Here is a 16,902-nt window from a genome sequence, read left to right on the forward strand (position 1 = left end):
AAAACACTTCAAGTTCCTAAAGCTTGTTCTGGTATAAATTATTTTTAACAAATACCATCAAAAGACCAAAACCAACTATAATTAAATTTTCTAGAAATAAGTACAGTAGTGCCTATGTTCAAAGCTGGTATACTTATTCCTCTGTGCTTATAAAACTATTAAAAACACATCAAGGAGCCACTATTTGAGAAAGCCCTAATTCTTTGAAATGTTAAAATCTTAAAGGTCCAGTATATATAATTAATTAATATTTGTTTTTGTTACCTTAGAATGGCGTTTAGCTCTTTTTGTTCTCCACCGAAACTACTAGCAGCTACTAGTGGCTAACTGTTCTGTCAGACTGTTTTAGTGCTAGGACAGGTGGTGTACAAGTGGGTTTATTAGACGACTTGTATACTAAAAACAGCTCCTGCTGCTGCTGGAGCAATTGTTGAGAGCGGTGAGAGTGAAACCCAAAATAATGAGCTAAAAGACACTAAATTTTGCCATGTAGGACTGAGGGAACTGCACGGTTGGGTAATATTCCTCTGTTGGTTTGTATCACTGTAGTGACCCCTTTTCACATTACATAGTATATTTATCCAGTGTTCACATAACAATAATAAGATTCAGTGCCGCTTTAAAGATCAGCCTTCAGTAGGAACAATGGGCTTGGGAGAGTAGATTACAGTACATGTTGGTTTTAGTCTTTTCAATAGGGCTGTTGCAATAAAACACCGAGCCTATCCTTAAGTAAAATATATCAAATATGAATTGGTATATACACAATCAGTGTTAATATTGGAAAGCTTTGCCTCAGAGACTAGATACCATCTTTTCATTTTTTTTTTTAATTCACTAATTTATTTGTTTTATGTATTTTTTATGTATCTTAATTTTGTCTTGCTTTGTCCTGGCTGTCTGTTGTATATGGCCTGTTCTGGCTGTCTGTCAAGCAACTGTTTTAAGGGTGCTACATAAACAAAGTAGTATTATTATTAAAATTATTATTATTGATTTTGGAAGTGCGTCCAACCATTGTGGTTAAGATGTAAGGAGGAGTCCACTACCCTACCACAACCTCTACCCTAGCCAAAGAGCACTCAAAGCACCCCCTCTTTTTTTGTTGATGTAAATCATGATCCCGCTGGGGCTGGAGCAGGTAGAGTAGAGAGGGTAAGAGAGAGATAGAGTGAAAAGAAAACTACCACCCCCCAGAAAAAAGAGAAATGTAAAAGAAATACTGCATTAGTGAGACAAAGGCAGAGCAGACAGACGTGTGTTCACCTGAAAGAACTGTCTGTGATGTTTGGAAAGAACAACTTGTATTGCTCTAATTCAGCCCTTCTGCAGAGCACCCTGCCCACCCGCCTTACAATACAACCTCACACACGCGCTTTCATACTGCTTCCAGGCAATTAAAATGCAGATGTCAAAGTGCGATAATGGCTGCATTAGGCTAAAACCCGGTCCATGTCTCATCGGATCTATTGACCTTTGGGAAACTCTCACTAAAATCCCCCACTGAATGACAGTAAATATTCACTTATGGCAGTCCTGATGAACAAAATCACTCTTTAAAAGAATTACTTCAATGCAATGGACATTATAGCAGATTGTGTCTGCATCTAAATGATCAAGAGCAGTGATGAATTTTCTTTTAAGACCATCAACCAAATGGGAAATGTATAACGTAGGATGTATTTACAGCGATCATCAATTATTCAAAACTAAAAAATAAATAAATGTTCCCTATTTATAAACAATTAGTTTGGTATATTTCAAGGTTTTCTCATTTCAAAATGAAAATCCATTGCCATGGAGTACACTGACCCAGCTCCCTCACCGCTGAACGGAAGCTGTTCTACAATACAGCTTTCATAAAATATCAAGTGACATTTCACTGAAGACCAAGGGAGTGTGTCTTCCTCTCTGTTCCATCTACATGAGGTCAAAGGCCAGCACTCCTGAGCAACGGGGATCACTGTGGCTGACTCTAAACACGCAGGCTTGTTTCAGCTCACTGTTCCAAAAAAGTCAGCCCAAAGCTTCTACAATCACCATATTACTGCAATGAATATTGTATACAGAACATCCAAAAGGCACACTTACAACCCTCCTTATCTTTCAGCTTATTCGCAAATCCTGCCTCCTTGCTCTGCCCTTTTATTCCAAGATATTAGGGTATTGCTGAGAATTGGGGAACATTTAGGGGAAGCTAAACTTTACAAAAATAGTAACAATCATGCTTTTAACCAACTCTGAATATTTCAGTCTGCAATACCGGAAAAATGATTCATCCCTGGACTTTGTTAATGCTTTGGTTTGCACCGTATCAATGTTCAAACAGACCAAACACATCTGTCACATCACTCAGTTTTAGCCCGTTTGCCCTAATCTAACTTCATTTCAGTCCATTACACTAATTTCTTGAGCTTATTTGAGTGTTGTAACTCATTATGTTCATATTATAAATAATTTTGAAAGTACTTCTAAAGCCCTAGTTGTCATCCACACACATATACATCCATATATATTGTGTTACACTGATATTAAGGCTTTTCAGTAACACCCAGTAATTCCCATCTGGTTAGTCTATCTATATTTTTTATATTTATATTTGCGTCAAGCATCAGATCGACTTTTAATATTGGAAGCTACAGCAATCTGCTCCGCTCTGTTGGTTTCACTCCCACCTGTGCAGAATATTGCACAGTTTAAATTAATGCCAATATGAAAACTGTCAAGCTAAATTACATTCTAGCCTGTGTGACGCAGACTTTACACTCTACAGGAAGATAAAAGTGACATTTCCCATTGCTCAGGCAGAGGAGATCAGCACATCCTTACGACTCCAACTTTGCATACAGTAAACATGTTTATCACCATGATGGCCTTCATGAAGGCTCTTATACTAAAGCTTCTTTGGCTCAGTGAGAAAGAATGGCACTTAACAATCGGTGTATGATCTCTGGAAATGAATAATCAAATTCTCTCTCTTTCTTTATAATTCTCTCTCTCTCTCTCCACACCACACATACACACAATATACTGCATGCATCATCCACAGCATCCATGTCTTCTTCCCGAACATCTGCGGTTCTTTCACCTAATTGCCTACAGTGAGGTTTTATGAGACAGACTCTCTTCCCAGCTAACCTCTGTTACCACGGAAACAGCGTCATATACCCCTCACCCACCTCAAACACACATACATCCTCATCACCATCACGTGCACATGTGCATGTATAATTCTACAACTATGGTTGTTTCACTCCACTGGTTGTGTCCTCACATACACACATGAAGGCATTAAGTAATGCTCTCAGTGATGTACAGTAAACAGGAAACAGATGCCATGAAGTCACAGGAGGATCAGATGAAATATAATATTGCTCTTGGTTTGTACTCTACATGTTTGTTAAAGCTACTCTGTGTTTACTTTGTGATTTTTTTTCCATTTTGAAGGCATTCATCCCAAATCCCCAAACCCTAAACCTAAGTGTGATATTTTAAAAAAGTGTTTGCAAGGTGTTTTTTGCCTTTTCCAAAACACAAACACAATAGTGTAAGGCAGTGGTTCCCAACCTTTTTTTCTTAAGGGACCCCTTTTCTGTCATTGAGTAAACTGACAACCACTGACTGTATTTTATTAAATTTCATGTATATGTTATACTACTACAAATAGTGAACTCAGTAACTGTAAACTGCAGTTTGTGTAAAAAGTGATTTGGATTCATTTTGAGCAGATTATTTCCTTTCTATATAATTCTCTGTCTGTATTTTGTGTTTTAAACAAACTTAATATGTTTCTTTTTTGACAGATTCAGTGATTTCTTGTCCCTGGCATTGGCCATTGTTTACTGTAATATGATTTTAACTTAAAAAATCTTGATTCACTTAAAGACAAAAACTTGGTTTTACAGAAACATTTTTAATTAAGTACTTCTTACTAAGTATTTTGTTTTCACAAAATTACAAAATTAAGTTAGTGTGACTTGGATGGATTAAACAGTGTGATTATCTGCTCTAATGTAGGCTGCTAACGTAAGCATGCACGGCTAATATACAATCTGACAGTATTAACTAAGTGCATTGTTTTGTGTGGTTAGTATGCTTAAACGTGCTAATTAGCACTAAAGACCAAGTACAAGTGATGCTAAAAATAATAAAGCTTAATTAGTAAGTGGTATCCATATTATATCACCAGCAAGATATGCATTAACTACCTGTTTACTGCTAGTCACATCTCCTATGCTGCGCATCATCTTTCATTATTTCAGCATGCACATACACTTTATTAGGTTAGGGGTTAGAAATAATAGATATAAAAAATAGAAAATATTTGGCTTAGTTTTCGAGAACATTTTTAGGGTGGTAGCAGGTTTACGGTTTTCATTAATTAAAACCCTGTTTGTTTTTACACAGGCTCCAACAAGCCTTGAACATCACAGTGCTCTACCTTTTTATCACTGACTAAACATTAGGATCTCTTAAGCATCATTTTTCTTTCCAATGCTGCACCGACTTTCCTCTCAAGAGAGAGAATAACACAATGAAGTTATTACTGACGCCTGAGTAGAGTTGATATGAAAATTCAGAGGATGATTGTTGTTGCAGTATCCATATTTTATTCACAACTGAGCTGTGACACATTTTCAAGAGTTTCTGCAATCCTTCTAAATAGTAATACTGAGATCAAAGGCAGGCTATAAAACCTGTAACTGTTGAGAAAAGCTGCTCCAGCCTCTTAACTATAATCCTTTCCTCTTTCTCCCTGCTTCCACTTCTTTCAGCCTTTATCCTTCTTTCTTTCTTTGTCTTGCTTGTAGAAAAGGGTCGATATACATTTTTTGCCTATATAGTAAATGGTGGAGAGTTGACAGAAAATGGAGTGTGTATGACATGCAGTATTTAATGCATTGTGGTTCATGGTCGGTTCATTCACCCATAGGCAACCGGGGTGCCCCTGCATTTGACATTCAATGGAAATTTAATACAAGCCCACATCTAGATGTCTAGCCAAGACCACTCCTCATAGTCTACTGACATCAAATACCATCAAAATATTCTTGACAAGACCCCCTTTGAGCCGCAATGATCATGACAGAATGAGGTCAAAATTTTGACATCTTTTCAAGGAATTTTTGAACATCCATGGTTCTTGACAGGCTCACTCACACTTGGCCAAGACCCAGTCTTATCATCTATGGAAATTTGAAACAGCAACAATACGTAAAGGTCTTTGTAAGATGACTTTTGAGCATCAATAAATGTTCATTTGATGCTCACAATTAGACGTCTTGTTAAAACAACCTCTGAATATCAGAAGACGTTATCAGGTCAAAATTTATGTTTTTTAAAGGCCACTTTTGAATGTCAATGTTGAGTTAACAACAAGTTTACTATTAGATATCCAGCCCAGACAACTTCGAACATACAGAAATCAATTTCATTCCAATGACAGGATAAACGAACGACCACGAACATGGATTTATAAAAGTAAACCCCAATTTACATTGTTGCCCAGCACTGTGCAGAAATGTACACCGAATCTCTGACTTTTTTTGGAATTTGGGAGGTGTGCATCCGCTCTAACACTTTTCTCTGAGAGTGATGTCATTAAATGTGTTGTTTTGTCAGTCTAAAATCCAAAGATGTTCAGAGAGAAGCAGGAGCATTTTCTGCCATTTTTGCATGAAAAATTACTTTAACAATTAATCAGTTCTCAAAGTAACCCCCAGTATTGTATTAATCACTGCAGCTCTAATCATCCAATACTGATGTTCTTGTCTGAAGGCAAGGTTGAACGGGCTCACTAGTACACGTCTTGTTAAGACCAGTTCTGAACATCAGCAGACATTCACAACACGATCAACATTGAATGGTTTGGTCAAGACCACTAAAATGACCCATAATAGCCACTCAGACTGGATTTCAGCATGAAAACTTCTTTCTTGAGAGGACAGAGAACAGCTCGGCTCTGGCTCTGGCTCATTAACTATGTGTCACAGTTGGAGGACATTGTGTGCGTGCAGACGGTGGGTACCTCAGTGTGACTTTTCTAAGTGGGTTTACAAATGAAAGACCATGGCCTATAGAAGATGAAGTATTGACTCATGGACCTGCTGACTAACTTGGATGCTTCTGAATGCTGCCTTTCATTTATTTCATTGTCTTGAAGGTTATCTCCTCCAGCTTGTGAGTCACACCATAATAGCGGAACACTGCCAAGCTCTTGTTAAAAGATAATATTATTTGTGCTGTTTGGAAGCAGAAGTGTCCACCGTGACGCAGGCGCTGACTCACAAAATTATAAAATGACTGCGAGGGCTGATTCTGATACCAATATAGTTTGTATTAAACCTGACTTTCCTGCAGACAATCCTGGTCGGAGACAGCGGAGTGGGGAAGACGTCTCTGTTGGTGCAGTTCGATCAAGGAAAGTTCATCCCCGGCTCCTTCTCTGCTACAGTGGGCATTGGATTCACGGTGTGTATGCATGCACAATTAGTGTGTGTATATCTTTTACACACAGGACATTCTCTTGTTGAAATTAAGTAGGACAAATCACACATGTCAGTTCAGCCAAAATAAAGCCATGTTTTCTCATTTACCTCAAGTGAATATGTTTTTTTGCTTTAAGTGGCCCAGTTTTTGAGCTATCTGTACGATATTTCTGCCTTCACCCCTCTACAATGGAAGTATGGAAGTAATTCCACAACACTGCTAAAAAATCTCAAAAGCAACAGGCCTTTACGGATATAGTTGATAGATGGTAGATAGATGATTCACAGAACACTTGGTAAACAGAATTACACCAACTTAATTACATAATTAAGTCCTTCAAGCTAAATATAGGACGAGCTGACGTCACGGTCACTGGCCAACTGCCAACCTGTTCTCTATGATATAAATCTAATGAGCTATTGGTATTACCAAAGAACAATGCATGCTCTGGCATTAAACTACTTTGTTGTGCACCGGCATAGTGGCTAATCAGAGTTGAGCCTGTCACTTATTGCCCCATGTGAGTGAGTTCTATTTCCTTGGCCCAGGGGTAACATGTTTGACTCTTAGCCCATGTACCGGACTCTTTAACTCCCAGCAACACAATGTCCTGGTGGTAATACTAGCTGTTCTTCCATCTTCAGCCAGCCAGCTCTTCTCTTGATGGGAAGTTCAGATTTTATTTTAGATGCAAAATGGTGGCTAGCGTAGTTCAGATTTGTTTCACAGTCCAAAACAACAAATGTTTAATCGTCAAACATAACCCTGGTTGCTCTATTGGCGTCAATCTTAACTAACAAATGGCTAAATGAGACCACAGAGGTCAACGGCAGCATCCCGAATATGGAGGCTTATCTTCTCTCTAGCCCGCCTTTACCCCTTGTTCTGTTCATACTTTTATTCAAACTCAGCTTTGCAACAAGTGGTGGTGATGTTGAAATCATCAATCAAAAAGAAAAAAGGAACCAGGACTTGCTAACTTCCAGGTTGGCCTACAAAAAACAAAAAAAAATCCCTGCAGCACTCTATACTTCCTCAGAGGAGGTTAAATAAAAGTGGATGTTGACACACAGATAATGAGCTATGATAGCTCTCTTGACCTTGACTTTTGATCAGCTTTTAGTATCCTCAGAGGTCAGCACTGTCAAGACAGTGTGCTATTAATGAACACTGCAACTTCCCATTTCAGAGTTCACAGAAGTTTAACTCAAAGCAAAAGATTTGGAAGGGTTGCAGTGATTCCACTGAAATTACTTGATACTGCCATCATTTTTGCTATTCCAAATGCTGATGTGACCGGGCCGAACAAACTAAAAGACTTAGTAGTTCCAAAGATGACAGTAAGGTGTGTGGATTAGTAACAAGGACACTGATTCTTGTATTGGAGTGGAGGCAGAATTCTCAAAACCTGGAGAAATACAGGAAAATCAATCTGAAAGTTACTGAGAAGACATGTTTGTTATTTTGTAATTCTGACAAATTGTTCCTTTAATCAGCCTTTAATATGAGTAGCTAGTGGCCTTTCCAACATCAGTTGTGTTTCTCCTCCTCTCAGAATAAAGTGGTGACTGTTGACGACGTAAAGGTCAAACTACAGGTCAGTAAGTGAATCAGTTCAAGATAAAACTTGATGTGCTTTCACAATAGAAGACCTATTTTTAGAGCACAGGCTGGTTTTCTCTTGGGCACCAGTGTTATAACTGAAAATTAGAGTTAGTCAAGTGGAACCAGGCCAAGTCTCCATGTACAGCTTCTTTTTCTTTCTCTGCTTCAGATTTGGGACACGGCGGGACAGGAAAGGTTCAGAAGTGTGACACATGCTTATTACAGAGATGCACATGGTAAGGCAAATATACAACGTCATTAACATCTGACTCTCAGATATACTTTTATCCTGTTACTGCAGTAGAGATGTGCAGCAATGGAACCGTGTGTTCATTCATCTTTTTTGTTGGTTCTATCTCCACAGCTTTGCTCCTCCTGTATGACATCACCAGCAAAACCTCCTTTGACAACATTCGGGTAAGTCTGGGATATGTCTCGCGCCAAAGTATGTAATAGACCAGCCAATCCACTAGAGCAGGGCTGTCCAAAATGGGGCCCGTTGGCCAGTGCCTGAATTGGACCAAAGAGGTGCCAGTACCCTAATTTAGCACAACCCTAAACACAACATAACCGTAATCCTAACTCTTTTGGCATTTTTTATTCTTTTTAACCAGGACATTTTCAGTGCTGTTTTCTTAGCATAAAGCTATCTGCATGTTTACACAGCGACGACAACAGCCTCACCTAGTCATGAAAAGCACTTGTGTATGAAGGTGCGGTATAGGTCAGACAAACACAGGACTTTCACCCATGAGACCGCTGTTTGTGTCCTGTGTGAGACCAAAATCTTATTTTAAGTTATACGTATGTGTGTTAACTTACGTAATGTACTTAACTTACGTCAGGTATATTATCTTTTCCTAAACCAAGCAGTTTTGCATTAATGATAATCAAACAGCAAGCTTTATTTTGGAAGTGTAACAGGACGTTGCATATTTATTATCGCTCATTTGGCCATGGAACAAGAATGCGTTGAAAACGTGACACTGCCACGCCTAGGTGAGGCAAAACGTTACGCTACCATGGTGGACCAGCGTGTGTATTACATGCTTTGGCTTGATACATGGTTGGATATGTCTACTGCCTGGAGAGATATGGAATAAAGCTCCTGGATCAGTTATACAAAGTGTTGGCACTCATGTACGTCTGTGTGTGTGTGTGTTATTAACCTGCCTTCAGGTTTCAGCCTAATACAAACACACTTTCTCTCAGTTTTTGTTGGACTGTCTGTATATTTATGCATCTGTCTGTCTATCTGGTTTTAGGCATGGTTAACAGAAGTCCATGAGTATGCACAGAGCGATGTAGTCATCATGTTGCTGGGCAACAAGGTGAGTGGGAATAGACTGTGCAGCTCAGCAAGTGAAAAGAGAAAGTGAAGAAATGAAGAAAATGAAAAGGGATGTGATCTTTAGTGAAACCTGTTACTGTTTTGATTTATTCTCAATGCTTTCATCAACCTCACCAACTGTAGGAGCAGCTGTTTCCGGAGAAAAGTTTTTTATAAACCTATTGTACACTACCTGCTCAGCTACCTGCTCAGCAGACACAGTTAGCTGGTTGCTTTAGTGGAGCTTTTAGCAGCTAAACAGCCAGATATTTCTCTGTTTCTCAGGAGATCAGATCCAGAGGGATCTAGAGGGAGAGTGACTATTGGACAAATAAAAGCTAATGTTGCTCAGTGTCTGCTGGGCGTGTTCAAGCATTCTTTCCCAACATGTGGCTTGTTCCACTGCCCCCAAGTTGCTTATAAAATCTATCTGGACTGCTTTAGCTAACATTATTTGTAATTTTTATCTTGGTTACAATCAGCTGCTACCTACAGGCCTCCACTTCAAACTCCCCCATTTGATGATAAATGAAACTGCTGTTTAGCTCAAGGACTGGCTCCTTAATTCTAAAGTTTCCTGCTGGACGCAAGATTCCTTCTACCTCACTGTAATAATGCAAATCATGCTGGTAGGCCACGCCCCTTAAAATCAGCTTTTTAATGAGTACAGAGAAAATTTCCACTTTCAGCAGATAAATGTGAAAACATCCCTCTAGTGTCCAACTCTGCACATACAGCATTCAAACAGCACACTCTAGCGACAAGATGAAACTGATTTCTGACTGGAGGGGGGGCTTTAAGTAACATAGCCATGTCCCAGCAATAGGCAAGGAAGATGTAAAGGCCGATGTATGAATGTAAACAGTGCAGGTTTGAATAATATTCCAAAACATATCTCTGTAGATGTATTATGAGGAATTATAATAAATGAATACTGTTTACAAGAAAACTCCACAGGTACACTTTGAAATGTATGTTAAAAAGTGACACCATGTTTATTTTTACACTAATCATCCTGTAAGAATTTTGAGGGCTAAAAATAAAAATAAATTAAAAAGCAAAAAAAGCACAGTAAATAGTATATTATTGATGACTAACGTAAGTGCATTTGTTTACTAGCATCCTATTCTAACCATACTGCACTGTGTCTCTCTGTCAGGCTGACATGAGCAGTGACAGAGCGATCAGGAGAGATGAAGGAGAGAGGCTGGCCAGAGTGAGTATTTCATTCACTGCTCTACAACCACAACTGATGTGCTGTACCCTGCTGCTCACTGTTTTTTGCTCGTCTTCACGTCTTTAGGAGTATTCAGTTCCGTTCATGGAGACGAGTGCCAAGACTGGAGTCAACGTAGAGCTGGCCTTCACTGCTGTGGCCAAGTATGAAACTATTATTTGACTTGTTTAAACCCACCTGCCTGTCTTAGCTTAGGTTTAGGGTATACCGGTATGGTAGGGTATGGTATGGTATTGTTAATCTATGTAATAACTCATAACTGATTGATTTAATTAAATAATAAAATATTAAAATAATTAATTTCTTAACTGTTAGATGCACCTCATTGATCCAGAAAGAATAAACCCTTACAAAAATATCACAAAAGCCATCCGATAATTTATTTCTTAAAAGGCCCTTTAATTTTCAATTCATGCTGTAATGCTATAATGCTATTTTGTAAATTTTAAGTGGATATAATTCATAAATTGACCTCAAATTTGGAGTGAACTCTTGAATTTGCATTTTGTCCTTATTTTAATGAGATTTTTCAATAATACAGTACAAATAAAGGGCTTTTTTAAATGGGCTATATATACCAAAATAATGACTATTTTAAACCCCAGTCCAAATGATAACATTTATTTCTTTAAGTAAAACAAGTTTTTATTGATACAGTTAATATGAAGAATATTATGCAAAAAAGCATCATACGTGACCGTTTATTACAAATAATACATTTCACATGATTCATATAATTATTTTGATTTACATCTGATATACTGATCATATAATGTGCAACAATCTAATTCATTTAATTCATTCACTCATTCACTTACATCATCCAGACTTATCAGTCAAACTCGCCTCCTATTAAACTGCTGAACTGTTAAGACTGAACCACTCCTCATTCTCCTCATAGTTGTTCCATGTTACTGCTTCCATGGCAGAAAAAGGCAAGTGTTCAGCGCTTGCCACGTAATTTTTTTCTTCCCACCATGTAGAATCCTCTAAAATGGTAATAAATAAAATCTGTGGTCAGCAGCTCAGCAGGCATGGTGCTGCAGCAGACACAGCAAGCTTCACAGATGATTAAGTAAAATTTGCCCCATGCTTCATAATTTACTATGCCATCCAAATAATAAAAAAATCACCAATGTAGTCATTTAAGAAAGACAATCTAAGAAAAGTCCATCGGTACTGTTTTCTAAACTGTGTGGTTCTGTTCTTCAGGGAACTGAAGCACCGGGCCGTGCAGCATCCCAATGAACCCAAGTTCCAGATTCATGAGTACATTGAAGCACAGAAGGAGAAGTCCGGCTGCTGCAGCTACTTCTAAATCTCCTCTCCTGAGTCCTCCTCCCACCGCTCTGGGTGAACAGACTGTCAGAGACACACCGAGAGCTACCGAGTGGGAGAAAAGCCCTATTATCTCACTGCTGCTCCCAAAATATGACGCTGCCATTCCTTCAACACTAAAAGCCAAAAGTAGATCAGTGGAGTGAGAGGAGGAGAAACTGAGCTACAGACTCACAAAACCCACAGTTTTATTTAGCCAAGAACAGTTTACCCAATTGTTTTCAGACTGGCATTTATGATTACAGTATGAGCAACTGATTTGTAGTAAAAGTTTTAGAAGATAGAAAATGATTGAAATTCTATGAGAAAATAACCTTGTTTTATTTGTGACAGTTAGATGAGAAGATCAATACCACTCTTGTGTGTGTTAAGTATGGTGCTGAATTAGGAAGTGTTTAGCCTAGCTTAGCATTTAGACTGGAGGCGGGAGGAAACAGCTAGCCTGGTTCTGTCCAAAGGTAAAAAAGATGCTTACTAGAGATTTAAGCCATACTATATCATACTGCTTGTTAACTTTTCTGAACAATAACAAACACACAGCCATTTATGGTTCTTTTTTTGGGTTGTAATTTATTCATATATTTTGGCCTACCCTGTTATATTTCATGTTTATGCTGTACTATTTTTCTACTAACTACTACATATAGGTTTCTGCCTCTTAAAAGTTAGTTTTTCTTTGCCGCCCGTCATGGTGGGAACTGTTGGGTCTCTGTAAATAATTTTATAAGGAGTATGGTCTAGACCTGCTCTATTTGAAAATTGTACTAACTTTTGTTATAATTTGGAGCTATACAAATAAAATTTAATTGAATTGTAACTTCTTAAAGACTGTGCAGCCTTGGACAGGGTCTTCACTGATGTCCCTTACAGAGCTTATGTCGTCTGAGCTAGTTTTGTCATTCTCACGCCCCAGTTCTGCTTTTTAAACAATCAGATTCATAAATGGCACAAAAACACGTTTCACATCAGCAGCAGCCTCAGGTACATCCTCATGTCCTGCCAATATCAAAGAAAATGCTGCTCTGCACTAAATCTGACTGTTACTGTGACAGCAAGCTATAAACAAATGTTTCCTACATTGTGTCTGTATTTACTCAAAGTAACAGTGAAATTAATGAACTAAATGGGGGGTAATTAAGACCCAGGTTGCTAAAGACCTCAGGTATGCATTTAAGGGTTCACCTGTACACTAAAAGAAATACAATATAAACACTCTGCAGCAGCTCAAATTCAAAAACAAAACAAATTCAAATGTTGACCTGATGATGGCATTAGATGGAAAGTTAAGGGATCATGAAAGTTATTACAATTCGTCTTTACAAACAGGACTGTCAACACCAAATTTATTGACAATCAATCCAAATGTTGTCAAGACTAAAAAACAGAACCGTCGACCTCATGGTGGCGCTAGTGATTTCATGGTAACCCATCCAATTGAGCTATTTCAGTCTGGACCAATGTGGTAGACTGACAGACTGACCAATATAGCCATACCTAGAGCTATCTTGCTAGCATGGCTAAAGCAACAATTTTATGATTTATGTTTCAGCTATCGAATGCTTAGCTCAGCATGCTAAGCTAGACTACCCACAGCCCGACTGAACCTCCTTACTTAATGCAGACACATGAGATTGAAATTGATCTTCTCATCTAACTTTTAGAAAGAAAGGGAATATGCATATTTTCCAATTTTTTTTCTTAAAGGAATTTTTATAATTCATGCTTCTTTGAACAATATTTTTTCTAATATATCTTTGGCCATTTGCCTTACATAGATCTCTGACTGGAAATAGTTTTATACCTACATTTTAATTGACCACTAAATCCTTGCTGATGGAAGTACAAGGATGTTACAAACACCAATTTTATTGTAAAAACTACATACAACCACACACCATTAATAGAAGCCAGAAGAGAACACAGCAGAGTTATAGAAGTTGTGGATCCACTTAGAAAAATCAACATTGCTACAACCTTATGTGTCATACAATCTACTGACAGATCTAGACAAAGGCCATACACTGTGTCATGGATGCAATTCAAAGCCAAGTCCGTGGACAAAAGCCCTGTTTGTTTGACTTAGTCAGACTGGTTCATTCTTGACAAACTGCTCTCGAAGTGACTGTCAGCTGCTGCTTAACGCTCGCTGACTCAAGAAAAGCTCAGGGACACAGCTGGAGAATAAGCTAATGTACTCTGAGCGCCTGGCGAGGACGACTGCAAGACAACTCTATTTCTGAACATGCAGGAACGCATTTATGTGTTTTGGTCACCTGAAATGTGTCTCTACAGGAGGAATGCTGCAAAAGACCAAACATAACATAAACTTGCCAATGATCTGTGGTTGGATTTCCAATTTTATCTTTAATGTAGGGAACATCTATGTACATACTGAATTTGTGAGTGAGCAGATTTTTCGAAAACAGTTTTCTGACATGTTGGCTGCACTAATTTTCCTCCCTAAAAAACAATATTTTGCTTTTATGGCCTGATTTTAATGCTCAGTTGCATGTTTGCTGGATTGCATGAACCAAATCTGTGCGCAGTGCCTCCAGAATGTATTAAAGTTGGTTTATATTTGTATCAAGATTAACAGAAAAATATGAACAAATAATTAGCAGTTCTCTTCAGATTTTAACTCAGCACTCAGGGTTAAATTTTGATTTGAAATACGAGATCTAGATATATGTATGTATATCAAAACATTAAAGCTGCATAAATTGATTCATAAAAAGACATTTGCCACTAGGGGGCAGCAGAACAAGTGGTTTTTGGCCACCAAATAAATGTATTATTTACTCTTTAAAGGCTAAATGCCACGCTTTGTTTATCAGCTAGTTGCTAACTTTGTCTGACACTTGTCGTACGGCAGGTATGGTGAGGTTTATCAGAATATTTTAACTAAGCTCAGTTTTAAATACTTAAAGGTCCAGTGTGTAACATTTAGGAGGATCTATTGGCAGAAATGGAATATAATATTCATAGGTATGTTTTCATTAGTGTTTAATCACCTGAGAACTGTTATGTTTTTGTTACCTTAGAATGAGACGTTTTTTATCTACAGAAGGGAGCGCGGGTCCTCTTCACGGGAGTCTGCCATGTTAAACCGCAATATTTCTACAGCAGGCCAGAATGACAAACCAAACACTGGTATAGCTAATGGCGTTGGAAGGCCGAGCGTAATCAAATGGTGGATGCAACTTCACGGCTAGATGCCACTAAATCCTACACACTGGTCCTTTAAGGACAAGCTAAAATGCTACATAGAGCCTAAGGAGAACTGCAGAGTTGGATAGTAATTCTCTGTGGGTTTGTCATTACGGGCAACACCTTTTTAACATTGCACATAATCATTGATCCATTGGGTAATATTAAACATATTGATTAGTGCAACTCTAAGGAACCAATGATGTCAGAACAACAGCTCCATGTTCAGGTTTTACTGTAACACAAACAAGTCTATAAACTTGCGTTTGACAACAGTATATAATATTTTATATTAGTCAGTTACGGGATGCTCTGACTCAGCACAGCTCAGGTCTGACACATAATCTAAAATTATACATATTGTGAACATTAGACCTTGTATATAATGAGCAGTTGTTTGTTGTCAGACCACACTGCCAATAGCTGTCTTTGATGTGCTGTATGCTGCATAAAAAATAAACTATTTTTAACTGAGCACACTTTATATGAAGTCTCCCCTGCAGTCACCCACCATCATGGTGGGGGTGTTAACTGTAGGGCCAGAAGGTTGCCAAATGTGTATGTGTGTATCTTGTGAGGGAGAGAGAGGAGAGAGAGAGAGAAGAGAGAGAGAGAGAGGAGGAGAGGGAGAGAGAGAGATAGAGTGCCATCAGTGAAATACAGACAAACCAATGGACAAACAATGCATGTGGGGCTTTCCAGTCCCTGTTCCAGTGAATTCCTCTAATATCTTCGGCTGGTTTTATACCTCACTCATTAAACAATCATAAAACGTGTCCTTATCAACATTTAATGTGTATTAAAGCAGTATGGTTATAAACCTACAGGAATAAATAGAAACTTCCTATTTGCAGGTCAAGCCTTCAAAATAAAAGTGCAAGCATTGCAGGCCACGTAATAGCATGTGGTATTACTATTTGCTCTCTTGTCTTGAGAAGCCATATGAAGTTGTGACAAATCGTACTGCAATTTGTGGTCGTTGAAAGTTGTTGAAAAAGTTACGATAGCTCAACGATCTTTCACAGAAACCCTTCAGCCACCAGAGGTTTTAAAGATGATAGAAAGATAATGAACTTATTTAAAAATGAACTATCTTTCATTCATATATGTTGGTCACACCTACAGTATCCTGTACAGTGACAGCCTTGTAGGAAAAAGTAACCAAAGAAAAGATTACATTAAAATTACATCAATAACCCAAAGAACAGTTAACCATAAGTCCAACCACAAACCTGAAAATTCAATTTTTATTTATTTATTTGGAGATTTATTTCATATTGAATTATTTCACCTGTTCAGTTATTTATTTTTTGTTATTTTGTTTATTCATTTTCTTCTACATGACGCTCTAAAAGCCCATTTCTGAGTCTCTTCTCTGACAGGAATTAATTCTGATGGGGAAATGTGTTTTAAATTGTTGTATTTATTCTGTTAGCATAGGTAGCCTATTTCTTCAATGTTCTTAGCCTGAAAATGTTTAAATGGGTCTAAATGATATTGATATAGAACACACGCTAAATAAGTGTAGTTGGGTTACCCATATTCTCAGACAGTCCTGATTGCGAAGTTAAATCTCAAGTCTGAAAAGTATTAGCTTTTATTTTGAAAATCTGATGGCACGTGTTAAGGCCTTTGCGGCGGCTTGACTCTGGTACCTCCGCTGAGCACGAGACGCTCTCGGATTGGATGTGAAAAG

At 38.1% G+C, this 16,902-nt stretch overlaps 1 protein-coding gene across 1 annotated transcript; it reads left to right on the plus strand.

The window, feature by feature from the left end:
- Positions 1 to 6,360: 6,360 nt before the first annotated feature.
- On the plus strand, positions 6,361 to 14,955 carry LOC118331488 (ras-related protein Rab-37-like; the record flags this gene model as incomplete). The annotated part of the gene is given in 8 exon segments (XM_035666463.1): positions 6,361 to 6,471; positions 8,045 to 8,086; positions 8,264 to 8,330; positions 8,459 to 8,511; positions 9,360 to 9,425; positions 10,584 to 10,640; positions 10,728 to 10,804; positions 11,874 to 14,955. Coding segments are annotated over 8 exon segments (579 nt in total), but the record flags the coding sequence as incomplete, so codon positions are not given.
- Positions 14,956 to 16,902: the final 1,947 nt, after the last annotated feature.

Source organism: Morone saxatilis, unplaced genomic scaffold, assembly GCF_004916995.1.
Source record: "Morone saxatilis isolate NCDOM2014 unplaced genomic scaffold, NCSU_SB_2.0 Contig1, whole genome shotgun sequence".
Classification (NCBI taxonomy): Eukaryota; Metazoa; Chordata; class Actinopteri; family Moronidae; genus Morone; species Morone saxatilis.